The following is a 12,601-nucleotide window of genomic DNA, read 5'->3' as shown; positions in this document are numbered from 1 at the left end:
TATCTCTGTTTCCACTTGGTTGGTCAGTGGCATGTCATCTTTTAATATACCAATAGCTTCAATGTCGTGGAGAGTTTTGCCAACCTTGTCTTCAATGTACCTTATGGATTTTGGTCTGATGTTGAGGTCTTTAATCCATTTTGATCTGAATTTTGTGCACGGCGATAGGTCGAGATCTAAACCCATTTTTTTTACAAGTGGTTGTCCAGTTATGCCAGCACAATTTATTGAAGAGACTTTCTTTGCTCCACTTCACATTTCTTGCTACCTTATCAAAGATTAGATGTTCATACAATTGGGGTTGTGTGTAGAGATATACCACCATTAGTCTGTGGATCTGCCTTTCGACCAGTACAATGCTGTTTTGATTATTACCGCTTTATAGTAGAGTTTGAGGTTGGGGAGGATGATGCCTCCCATCATCCTTTCCCCAAGAATTGCTTTAGCTATTCGTGGGCATTTATAGTTCCATATGAATTTCAGTGAAAATAAATTTTGATGTTTGTTCATTAGTTCTTGTCAAATCAACTCAGCAAGTCAATGTTACAATTGACATTTTAAAATTATTTGTATTGAGGTATTCAAGTTTACGATAATGTTGAAGTAATTTACACTGGACTTCAGAGTTCATCAGTCTATTTTCTTAATACAACAATGAGCAGAGACTAATTGTTTATTGAATTCTTCATCCTGAGCCACATTCAGAATTAGAATTCCAATGTCTTTTGTCATTTCTACATGACAGGCTTCCTCTTATTACCTCCCCCAAGTTACTTCAATTTTTTTTCATCTGACCTTCAAATTACTAGCCTATAGAAAAAATATCAGAGAGGTACTTAATTTTAAAAATCATCAGTGTAAGTATAAGTTCCTATGGTTAGTAGTAGGTGTCTAATCTTCTGCATTCTAAACCTATATGAAAAAAAACAAGTCACTAAAAAATTGCAAAATAGAGATACTTATATAGTATTTCATTAGAGATTAGAGCTATATATATAGTAAAGCATTTGTCTTCTTGAAGCTATATTTTATTATCCATTCCAGAAGATGAAGAGTTTCAAAAATGGCAAGGGATCATGTGAATGGACTAACTTAGCACTATTACACTACTGTGAGTCATAGTGCTAGAATCCTGCAAGGCGCCATTTATAAGATTTTATTAAACCTTTAAGAGCATTCCAGCATTTTATCTTTCCCTATTTGGTTAGGATCCTCATCTTCTCATATCACCTAAATAGATCCTTAAGAAGAGCAACAAGTAGAAACTGTGAGAGTAAGAATTGAAAGCATAAAGAACAAAATGCTGATAAAAGCACAGAGTGCTTTCACTATGGGGATATTTTCTGTGTCCAGAAAAAACTGTAAAGAATAGCAACAGAATAACTAGCCTGTGAAATCCATGAAAGTGAACTTTCTGTAAGTCTTAACCCTGAGATTTGAAAGCAGAGAACTGAGAAGAGGGAAACACAAATTTTCATCTGATATGAATAAAATATGAGCAATAGCACAGCGGGTAGGGCATTTGCCTTGCACATGGCTGACCTGGGTTCAGTTCCTCCAATCCTCTCGGAGAGCTCGGCAAGCTACTGAGAGTATCTCACCTGCACCGGAGAGCCTGGCAAGCTACCCGTGGCATATTCGATATGCCAAAAACAGTAACAAATCTCACAATGGAAATGTTACTGGTGCCCGCTCAGGCAAATAGATGAGCAATGGATGATAGTGATACAGTGACAGTGACATATTTCAAACATCTTCTTATAAGCAAATATTAAATAATATGATATAATAATCAAGTTAAAAATGTTAGTAGAAAGACAACTACACTTCTTTCTTGTATTGTTTTGTTTTTGTTTTGGGGCCATACCCATGTTACTCAGGGCTTGGTCCTGGCTCTGTGCTAAGGGTTGGCTTGGAGGACCAACCACATGTGTTCAGTCATGTACAAGGCAGTCAGCCTACTCTCTCTACTAACCCTGGAAAAACAACTGAGTTTCCAAGGTGAGACAAAGGGAGGAAGAAGCAGAGATAGGGCAAAGGAGCTGTGATATCCTTAGGTATATGATTGAATCTAATTCTTCATTTACAACTATTTCACGGAATCAAATTTCCTAGTCAGTATGCTGTTGTGAAGATCCTTAAATATAGTGATCTATTTTAAAATAAAGAAAAATTAGTATTCAAAGCAATTTTTCCCTTACATATCTTACATTTTTGTCTTAAGAGCCATGCACTTGTGTCTGTACATTTCAAATAAATGTTGGGCATTTCTTTCCTGCTATATTTAATCTGTTGGGCATTCTGGAAATTCTTGGTATTTATAGTTTACTCATTTATTTCCTCATGTAATCTCACCAAAGTTGTGGCATGTAGCATATATTTTGAATCCTGATTCCACCAGCCCCAAAATTACTCAACAGGTGTCATCCATATTAGTAACTTCTTCTCCGGGTGAGGTTAAATATAGTCAAAAATAAGCTCTGAGAAATTAAGTTCTGTTTTTTGGGAAAAGGACTTAGTTTCAAACTTATTTTAAGATATAACATAACTTTGAAAACAATAAACAGGTATAAAACTCTCAAGAATCATGCTAAAAATTAATGATACGATAAATTTACATTTTGCTTAAATATGTGATCCTTGTCCCATGTTATTTGAAAAGATTGTTAGTAGTTTTCTTTATTCATTTTAAGAACAGAACTAGAATTTTCCTTATTATATAACAGGAAACCGTATTGCAAAGAGCATATAACTATCATATAATATTCTGAGGTTATTTCTTTTCTTTATTTTCTACATAACAGTTTATTTATTTATTTAGTTAGTTAGTTAGTTAGCTAGTTAGTTAGTTTTGGGTCACACCCAGTGATGCTCAGGGGTTACTTCTGGCTCTGCACTTAGGAATTGCTCCTGGTGGTGCTCGGGGGACCATATGGGATACCAGGTCCACTACATGCAAGGCAAATGTCCCACCTACTGTACTATCTGGCCCCTACATAACACAGTTTAAATAACCACATCTTCAAACAATTATAAGTCAGTGCAATGAGATAAAAAGTGAAATGCATCCCCACCACGTTCTAACATTTAAGCTTCTAGACAGATATCAAATGTCCTTCTCTGCCAATTCCTTTCAAATTTTGCATTATTTCTTGTTTCCCCAAGTTCTCAGATCCTCCTCTCACTCTACTGCTTCCACATTCTCTGCCTACTTTTCTTTACACTAGCTTCCTATCAAACTATCTTGTTATGCTACCTTCCTACCAGACACTAGATTCCAATCAAACTCAAAATATACATATATGTATATCTGTACCTCTAGACATGTAGTTCCTAAACACAAGATCATTTTACAGAAGGTGTCATCATAAAGGTCACTGAGGCCATTCTAATTACCAGAACTAACTTCCTCTTGCAGAAACATGATTAGTTGGTTACAGAGCATTTGGCAGTACCTGCCACATTCCACTTATCTTCTCTGTCCTATGTCACATGATTAGTCCTAGTAGATAAAGCTACCACAGCTTCCTAAAGATAATAATTCACATCACCACTACTGATCCACTCTTTCAACGATGAACTCACTCTATTACTTTTCCCTGTAACTTGAACATCTCTGTGTATCACATGTTGATTATTTCCAATGTGAGAACTTCAGTCTTCTTCCTTTTTGACTTTATATGGATATGGGATTTCTTCCCTGTCCATGACTTCAGTCTTACATATACACTAGAAATATTGTACCTATATCTTACTTTTTATTGATACATCAGTAACATGTGCTGATTGGCTAAAATCACCCCTCACTCAAAATTCCAATGGATTTATCAAGTTTGACTTACTAAAAGATAAATGTTTTTTTCCATAGTACTATTTTAAAATATTTATATCAGATTTTTTTTTCCTGTGCTGAGGATCAAAATTGAGGCCTACACTTGGTAAGCAAGCATCTACTGATAACTTAATATCCATGACTCAACACACAAACTTCTTGACTTGGCCTAAAGATTCAGGCTCCCATGTTGCTTCCAAAGTTCTCTTGCTGTGTTAAAACTATAGCAGTCAGTCTGGGGCTGGAGCAATAGCACAGCGGGTAGGGTGTTTGCCTTGCACGTGGCCGACCCAGGTTCAATTCCCAGCATCCCATATGGTCCCCTGAGCATTGCCAGGGGTTAATTCCTGAGTTCAGAGCCAGGAGTAACCCCTGTGCATTGCTGGGTGTGACCCAAAAAGCAAAAAAACAAAAACAAAAACAAAAACAAACTATAGCAGTCATCCGAGAGTTTCTGGGACACACTAAGTTCATTCCTTCCAAGTCAACTTGAAACTCAGTTAATTGTGCTAATTATGAACTACCTAGCCATTATGGGGACTTATTACTATATAGTAGATTCATACTATATAAGAACTTCTATTTTTGGGAGATGTGGTGGTGGGCACACGAGGTGGTACTCAGGACTTACTCCTAGATCTGCCTCAAGGATCATGCTAGTGGTGCTTGAATACCCACCCATGTGGTAGGGATTGAACACAGGTTAGCTGCAAGCTTGTAAAGCTCAGCCCTACTTGCTGTACTATCCTTCTGGCCCCCAAACTTTTATTTTTAAACATTTAAAATATTCCAATAAAGTTTATCAAGTTTTAAATTTGAATAAGGGCAAATGGTGACTAGAAATATTTGTAAACCTAGATTTACCTTACTTTAGTCATTAACCACAAGCAGTAACAAAAAGCCAAAAAAAGATCAAATATAAAAAAAATATGTGTCACAGTAGTTGTATGAGTAAGTCTGGCACTCAATATTACTAATACTGTTCTTCATGCTTCCTATGCAATAAAAAACAGGCAACATCCTGTTTGGACTGGATATATGAAATTCATAAACCTAGTCATGCTATCGTAATTCTATTTCCTCTACTTTCTTGCCTCAGTTAAAATCTGGAATTTTTACTCATTAATAACAGTACTAATGCCAATTTTTAAAAAACAGAGGCAAGAATAATTCATTCAAAATGGTATACTTATCTCTTGTGAGAAAACTGAGGGTATGGCAATTTCAGATTCAAAATTTAACCCATTCAAAAAAATAGAATCCAAGTAATTTTAACTCAAAATTAAAGGTGACCCTTGAATTTTAATTTAAATTTTGAATTTTTCTAACTGCAAAAATTACTTTTTTCCCGTTTCCACTTATTAGACTTTTAATTTCTTTTTCACTTTTATCTGAAGCAGAAATTTCAACAAAGCATGCATCACAAATGTTACATGACATTATATGAATAATAAGGAGTGAAAATAATAGAAAATTTATAGTCTGATTCTCTAGATATATTTGAACAGAGTTTTAAATCCTTGGTACAGTGTTTCAAATAAATATCTAACTACATCTTTAGAGGGTTTTTTCCCCCTTCATGAAGTATTAAGTTGGCTCTTTATCAGGATTTCTGTAATCAAAATCAAATTGTAACAACCAATAAGGAAATTGTTATAGTGTCCAACATAAATATAATCCAATAGTTATGGGCTAAAAAACCATTAAAAAGTAACATTATATTTACGACTTTAAATCTCTTAAATATAAAATCTTAAAAATCTTTTAGCAGGTGTAATTCATGACAGTTTGTAGCAATAATGTTATGCATTTTCCTATCATTTTAGGTAGTAGTAAAATATACACAATTACTGTCATTCTCATCGACTAGTTTCATAATATAAATGAAAATTCTTCAACACAGTTAACTTATATACATATTTATTAATATTATATATTACTATAGCAGGGTCTTGAAGGTATAATAATAGCTTTCAGTAAAACTTCAGGAAACAATTATAAATAATCCCCATATAGTCACATGTGTATTCATGCAATTAAAAGAGCAAATTTCCTCAAATCTAAGCATCTTTACAGAGAATTTCTCTTTACATGATTTTTTTAATATTACTTACATAGAGTTTATGCCATTGCAATAGGTTCTTAAGAGTGCACGAGTGTCTAAAAGCACGCACACACACACACACACACACTAATAAATTGAAAAAAATTCTCCTAGTAGTATGGATTTCAGTTTTCTTACACTAAGATAGTTGACATTTATTTTTCATTCTTCCATTATCCAACCATCAAATTAATTTCTCATTAATTTTATTTAAAATTTCCATTCAGTGCTAAAGAGAGTTTTGGGAATGAGACCTCCTTTGGCTGATTTTGGCTGTCATTACTGATACTTGCTGATGTATCTCCAGTTGAGACACATTGTGTTAGACTGTTCTATAAAATTAAGTTTTTGCTATTTTATTAACTGAGCGTTGTTTGTATCCTAGCCATTTATCAATTCATTATTTTCTCACAAAACTCTGAGCGTTATCACTTGGTAAAGTTAAGAGAGGGCTGGGACCTTAGATCAGTGGCTTTCTGGAAAGGCTATGAGTCATGTCTCACATGCAGTCAGTGCTCAGAAAACTTCCAACAGCATGCCTACAGAATTATTTCCCAAAGTGTTGAAGATCTATGTGTTTATATTGGACTTTGTCACGAATAAAGAAAACACTATTTCTATATTTTTAAAACACACATGATAAGCTCACTTCTTCAAACCAATTCTGAAATTCTGTTTTTCAAAAAGCCTCCACTTTGAAACCTGACTTATTAACACTAAGATCAGTTTTAATTTAAAATATTCAGACTTCTGAACAACAGAAACAAGTCAGAGACCTGATAAAACACCTGAAACATGTTATTTAGTAGCTATACACATTCAACTGTTCATAAATTATATCCAAAGAAATATATATAATAGATTGTCATCAAATGATTTCTTAAGCAGATAGACATGCAAAAAATTTCAATGCCATTCATTAGTACAGTTAAATTAGGAAGTACAGATAAACATTCATTTCGAATAAATGTGATTCTTACCATCTGAGATTGACTCCTAGGACATCCATTGATATCTTCAACTTTTTCATTTGCTAAAACCAAGACATAAAATAAAAGAGAGAAAAAAAGAATGATATGCTTAAGCCATGAAGTGAAACACACACACAAAAAGGAGACCAAAGCAAAAAAGAAAACAGAAAAAAAAAAAACACCAAGAAAAACGCTGCTGCTACATTCACTATGTCTCCCACGCAGTGTACAAGAGGGCACACTTGTTAACAGCCACCAATTTCATATGTACAAATCAGGCAAAAATTTCAAAAAAAAAAAAGTGAATGAGAAGCAAGTCGCTGCTAATTCTTAAGCCGGTGCCAAATGACTGCTGACATGAAACCTTTCACAATTGTCCCTGCTAGATCAGGATACAGTTTCAAGGAATCTCAGAGCCTATGAGTTGCTCCAGCTAACGAAATGCACACATGGGAGACATATGGTTTAATGAAGCATTCATTTCTGACAGCCCAATGTATGTAAAGATACAGTTCAAGACATTTAAAAGTAGGGCCAAACTGCCATTTCTTTCAAACACTCTCACATAAACATGTTTAATTAAATCACAAGAGTCCTACATTCATCTCAAAGACACATGGAGCAAGTTTGTTTGTAATGAACTTGCATTTTATCAAGGAGCAAAGGAGCAGAAACTTTCTTGGTTTTACTCAGAGGGCAGTTCTTACCAATGATCTGGATGATTTCGGCTAGCAGTACCCCGTCTGCAATGTCCTGTTGCAAGTCCTTGATCAGCCGCTTGTGGCCCGATTTTGCTAGATAGTGGTTGGCCCAGTCAGTGTAAATCTATAGAACAGAGAGGGAGGAAATAAGTGAGATGGGGCGAGTGAAAAGAGAGACAGTGAAAATGCTTAAGACAAATGTTGGATTCAAAGCAAAGCTATTCTGGATCACATTCCAGTTTAAGAAGTCATAGCTCAAAAGGAAATAGTTGTAAAAATAATTTTTAAACAGCTTTCTTCCACTTATCTCCTGTTTCAAAGGGGAATGAATGATTCATTCTCTTTCAAAATCAGGGACTGCTCACTTGTGACAAAGCAAAACTCCCTTTCCAATGAGTATTGAGGAAACTGCTTGCAAATCAGTCTGGGCTTTTCTCTCCCCTGCTTCAACTGCACTGAAAATAATCCTGCCTGTCCTCGTGAAAGGAAGCCACCTGGGCTGATTTATACAGACTCTCTCTAAAATGTTGCGTCTATCTCTCTGAGAGGACTTCATTAAATTTGTTGTGTGATATACTGTATTTATGTATGTTGGCATTAGTTTATGAACTAATTGCTACTTCTAAGTTACTTATTTGTCAACTACCATCTCCCATGTATAACCCACTTGAAGTGTGTTTACATGAACTAATAGACAAAGAAAGAAATACAGCTATAGCTCAGATGTTCCAAAAGATAAAGAAGTAAATTTTAAACCACAGGTGGGAAATCTGGCACAGAGAAGAGAAGACTTCCATAATGGATTATGATTAAAAATAAATGCAAAATGATGAAAACATTCCACAAAAATAAAATGGTAACACTTTTTCAAATGTCATTGGGTTTTTACTAATGAAAACTAATGTAATCTAATTATAAGGAAATAAGCAAGTATTTATAATTTCTGATTTTCTGGGTGGCTCACATTTATGTAATAAGAAGTTTATTACCAGACAGAATACAATAGATAATGTAATAAAACACAAATTGGAAATTCCGGGCTGGAGAGATAGTGCAGCATGTAATGGTAGTTGCCTTGCATATGGCCTATCCGGATTCAATCCCTGGCACCCCATATCGTCCTCCGAGCTAGACAGAAGTCATTCCTGAGTGCAGAGCCAGGAGTAACCTCTGAGCACCCCCAGGTGTGACCCACAAAAAACAAAATAAAATCCTTATATTTTCAGGGATGCCTGAAATTTGGATAAATTAAATTAAAAAAGTAAGTTGTGCATTCAAGTTGTGAATATTAAATACCAAGAGGGTAACTAGTAAGCTTTTGCTTGAGGGCCTCAACTATTTTTGATCAGATTTTATTCCTGACTCTGTGTTCAGGAATCTCTCCTGGTAGGGCTCAGGAGACCATATGTGGTATCAGGGAGTGAACCTGGGTCAGCCACACAAACAAAATTAGGTAAACAAAATCAATAAACAAAATCATTTTTAAATCTCATTTTGTGTTAATTTTACATAGTGGTTTGCTACTTAACTTTCTCTGTATAATTTTAGCAATATTTTAGCAATGCCTATAAAATAATTTCATATTTATCTCACTATTTTGATGGCACTTTGTACATAATACAAATTTCCCCATGGAAGAATGTTTAATTAATTTCATATGCTTCTGTTGGAGCCAGAGAGATGGCACATTGGGTAAGGTATTTCCTCTCCACGTGTCTGACCCAAGTTCCATCCCAGCACAACACAAGACTGCTGAGCACTGCCAGAAGTAAGTCCTGCGCATAGACAGGTGTTGTCCATGTATACATTTCCAGTACATGTAGAGACTTTATGTCATTGCACATTCGTACGCTAGTATTTTTCTATTAAAAATAACGCTAAAATTGAAACTACTACCTTTTTTATTTAGGGGGTCACATTGGTTTCCTCAGGGACCAGGCCTAGCTTTGTTCAGGGGATGACATGTGATGTGGGTATTTGAACTGGAGTCATGGTCCCAGCTATAGGCTCGACAAGTTTCCCCTTTATATCCTCTATCGCTCCCAAGGCTTCTATTTTTTTTTAAATGATTATTATGCGCAAACTTTCCAAAAAAATACACAAGGGAAGGAGTATTTTAGAAAATACAAAGTAGAATAATAATACAAATATAGTGGTGATATGCAGAAATAATCTAAAGCATCCTGTTATATAATAAAAGGTAGCAAGCTAGTATAGCTGGTAAGGTGTTGGTCTTTCAAGTGGTCAACCCAGATTCAATCCATGGTATCACCTATGGTCCCCAGGGCCCTGCAAGGAATGTCTCCTGAACACACAGCAAGGAGTAAGTCCTGGGCACTGCCAGGTGTGGCCCAAACACACACACACACAGACACACACACACATACACACAAAACCACTATACAATGTCTTGCTATTATGGTTTTCACTGTGTCTATGATGTTGCTATTCAAAAATATCAATATGTGATTTTAACAAATCTGAACAATAATTTTCTGAATTAGAAAATAAGCATGTGATTTCTAAACATGCAATTTCTTTCTAATTTACAACATTTTCCCTCAATTAAGATTCATTCTAATTGTATTATTATCATAATTTTTTATTTTGTAAGGTTTCATGCTTTTCAAGTCTAAAACACAGAACATTTCTGCTTATCTATAAACAACTCAAGTTATACTAATGATTTAGAAGCCTTTTAGGAGGAATTTCAAGTTGGGTCAGAAATGAACGTTGTTCTTTTGCTTATTTGTTATGGTTTTAGGACCTCACTGGCAGTGCCCAGGGCTTACTCCTGGCTCTGTGCTCAGGGGTCACTTCCGGCACTGCTCTGGAGACCATATCCCCAGTTCTATCGTGCTGGGGATAGAACTGGGTCAGTTACTACATGCAAAGTAAGTGTCTTAATCACTGCAGTATCTCCCAGCATCCTGTACTTTTTATTTTTAATCTCCAAAGGCAGCTACTTATAAGGACCAGTCTGAGATGCAAAGGATCCCACAAAGATAATGAACATGAATTCTAGAGTCAGGATGACTTTAAGGCCTAGTGAACACCTTCTTCCAGGGAGCCTGGAGCCGGCTGGTAATCCTTTGAAAGCACTGTTATTCCTATCAAAATTAAGCATAACAATAATAACTCTCAAGTTACACAATTAAGTTGGAGCTACCTGAAAAAAAGTTTACTATTATCATCATTATGACAAGATGGCTTTCAAAAATTTATTGATTAAGGGGCCAGAGAGATAGTACAGAGGCATTTGCCTTGCATGCAGTTATGTCTTGAAGCCCCAGCACAATACATGAGTCCCGCCAGAATTGCCATCCTTAAGCATAGAGCCAGGAGAAAGCCTGAAACACTGCTGGGTGTGGCCCAAAGAACTTGAGAGGTTTGGCAATCAAGGAATGAAGATATACGCTTAGTTTCTGAGCTGCTCTCACCCCTGACTCCTCTTCTTCCAGTCCACCAGATAATTTCTCCTGCCCTCCAAATTCAGAGGAGAGCAACTAGCTCTAAACCTGCCCACCATCTTCTTAGCCATATCTTCCAATCCTCCTTTATGGCAGCACCCCCGTAAACCACTGCTTTCAGGGACTTTGTTTTGTCAAGGCATGCAAGTAGAGGGAGACAATTACTTAAACTCATAGGATAAGATGTGTTAAACAGGAAAGCAAGCATGTTTTCATTCTTCAAAAGCATGAGAACTGTGTCACAGTTTCTAGTTAGATACCTCCTGGGACTTAAGTGTAAAAACATGGAAGTTCAGCAGGTCTCCTTCAAAATTTTGCTAGGAATATCTTAAATTTAGCTAAAAAATATTTCTTGTAGGAAGAGAATTGATTTCAGGAATCGCAGGATGTCTAGGTACTATGACTTGTCCAGCATCTCTTACATGTGAAGGCTTACAGGATAGTTCTGACCTGAGTGGGAATCAGTGTACTCAAATTGTACTAACACACAAGTGAACCCCAAGTTAATATCCATTAAAAATAAGCCCTGTACACTTTATTTTACCCTATAAACTTTACTTTTATTAATAAGTATATGTAAAAGACACTATGAACTCTTAAAACAAATCAGTGTCTTTCAAAAGGTTGTAGTCTTGGGGCTGGAAAGAAAATACAAGAGGCAGGATACTTGGCTTGCATGCAGCTGATCTGGGTGTGGTCCCTGCCTGCTCCCACCTGCCTGTGCTCCCTTGAACCCACCAGGAGTGATCCCTGAATTCCCAGACAGGTTTGGTTTGCTTTCGGTTTTGCTTTAGCCTAAAATTTAGACCAAACCAAAACACAGGACAAAATTTAGAATTTAGGTGAGGAAATATTAAAATAGATATACTTAAAGTACTGCATGAACCACATAGAAACATATTTTTCTATACAAATTTTTCTGTATAAGCTGATGGCCAAAAAAGGAAGAGTTTGGAGAGCCATGAGTGAGAGTCTTTAAGCAAAGGACCCCAAAAAATATTTATTTAAATTCCATTAATATTATAGTATATTATGAGAATAATACTATATAAACAACCTTGCCAGGTGTCATTAGAATTCATTGTTCACATAAATACAATAAAGTTGTGAAATTTCAGGTTTTGGACCTGAACTCCAAAGTTGTGACGGATTTATTTCTATGAAAAGTTACTGGAAACAAAATAATTAGAAAAAAAAGAGAAAAAAATAATAAAACTAACATTTGTGCCTTGATTGAGCTATAAAATAGGTGGTAATATATTTTTCAGAATTATGACATGAATTAGCTATATATTTTAGCAAATGTGTTTATATAATTATGAACATATTAAATTAATATAACTTAATATTTGATATTTTCTTCAATAGGTTAATTGAGCCTATTAGTCATAATATTATATCCAGAGCTCAAAACTTGATTCACATCTTAATATATGAAGTTAATTTTTATTAACTGTCAGCACTAATTTAAAAATACAAATGCCTTATCATGTAATACTTACATTTCAGAAAATTCAGAACTA

The 12,601-nt window shown here is 35.4% G+C and overlaps 1 protein-coding gene across 5 annotated transcripts in view; it reads right to left on the bottom strand.

Annotated features, from left to right (window-relative positions):
* NAV3 (neuron navigator 3) overlaps positions 1-12,601 on the bottom strand; it is an 841,062-nt gene that overhangs the window by 259,882 nt on the left and 568,579 nt on the right. For all 5 annotated transcript variants that reach the window (XM_055117929.1, XM_055117930.1, XM_055117932.1 and 2 more), the window contains exons 4-5: positions 7,615-7,732; positions 6,917-6,969 (exon numbers count right to left, since the gene is read on the bottom strand). In XM_055117929.1, coding sequence (XP_054973904.1) covers positions 6,917-6,969; positions 7,615-7,732 — 171 coding nt within the window. The remainder of the gene's footprint in view (positions 1-6,916; positions 6,970-7,614; positions 7,733-12,601) is intronic.

Source organism: Sorex araneus, chromosome 10 (assembly GCF_027595985.1).
Source record: "Sorex araneus isolate mSorAra2 chromosome 10, mSorAra2.pri, whole genome shotgun sequence".
NCBI lineage: Eukaryota > Metazoa > Chordata > Mammalia > Eulipotyphla > Soricidae > Sorex > Sorex araneus.
The sequence above is the reverse complement of the archived record's forward strand: the minus strand, read 5'-3'. Positions and strand labels throughout refer to the sequence as shown.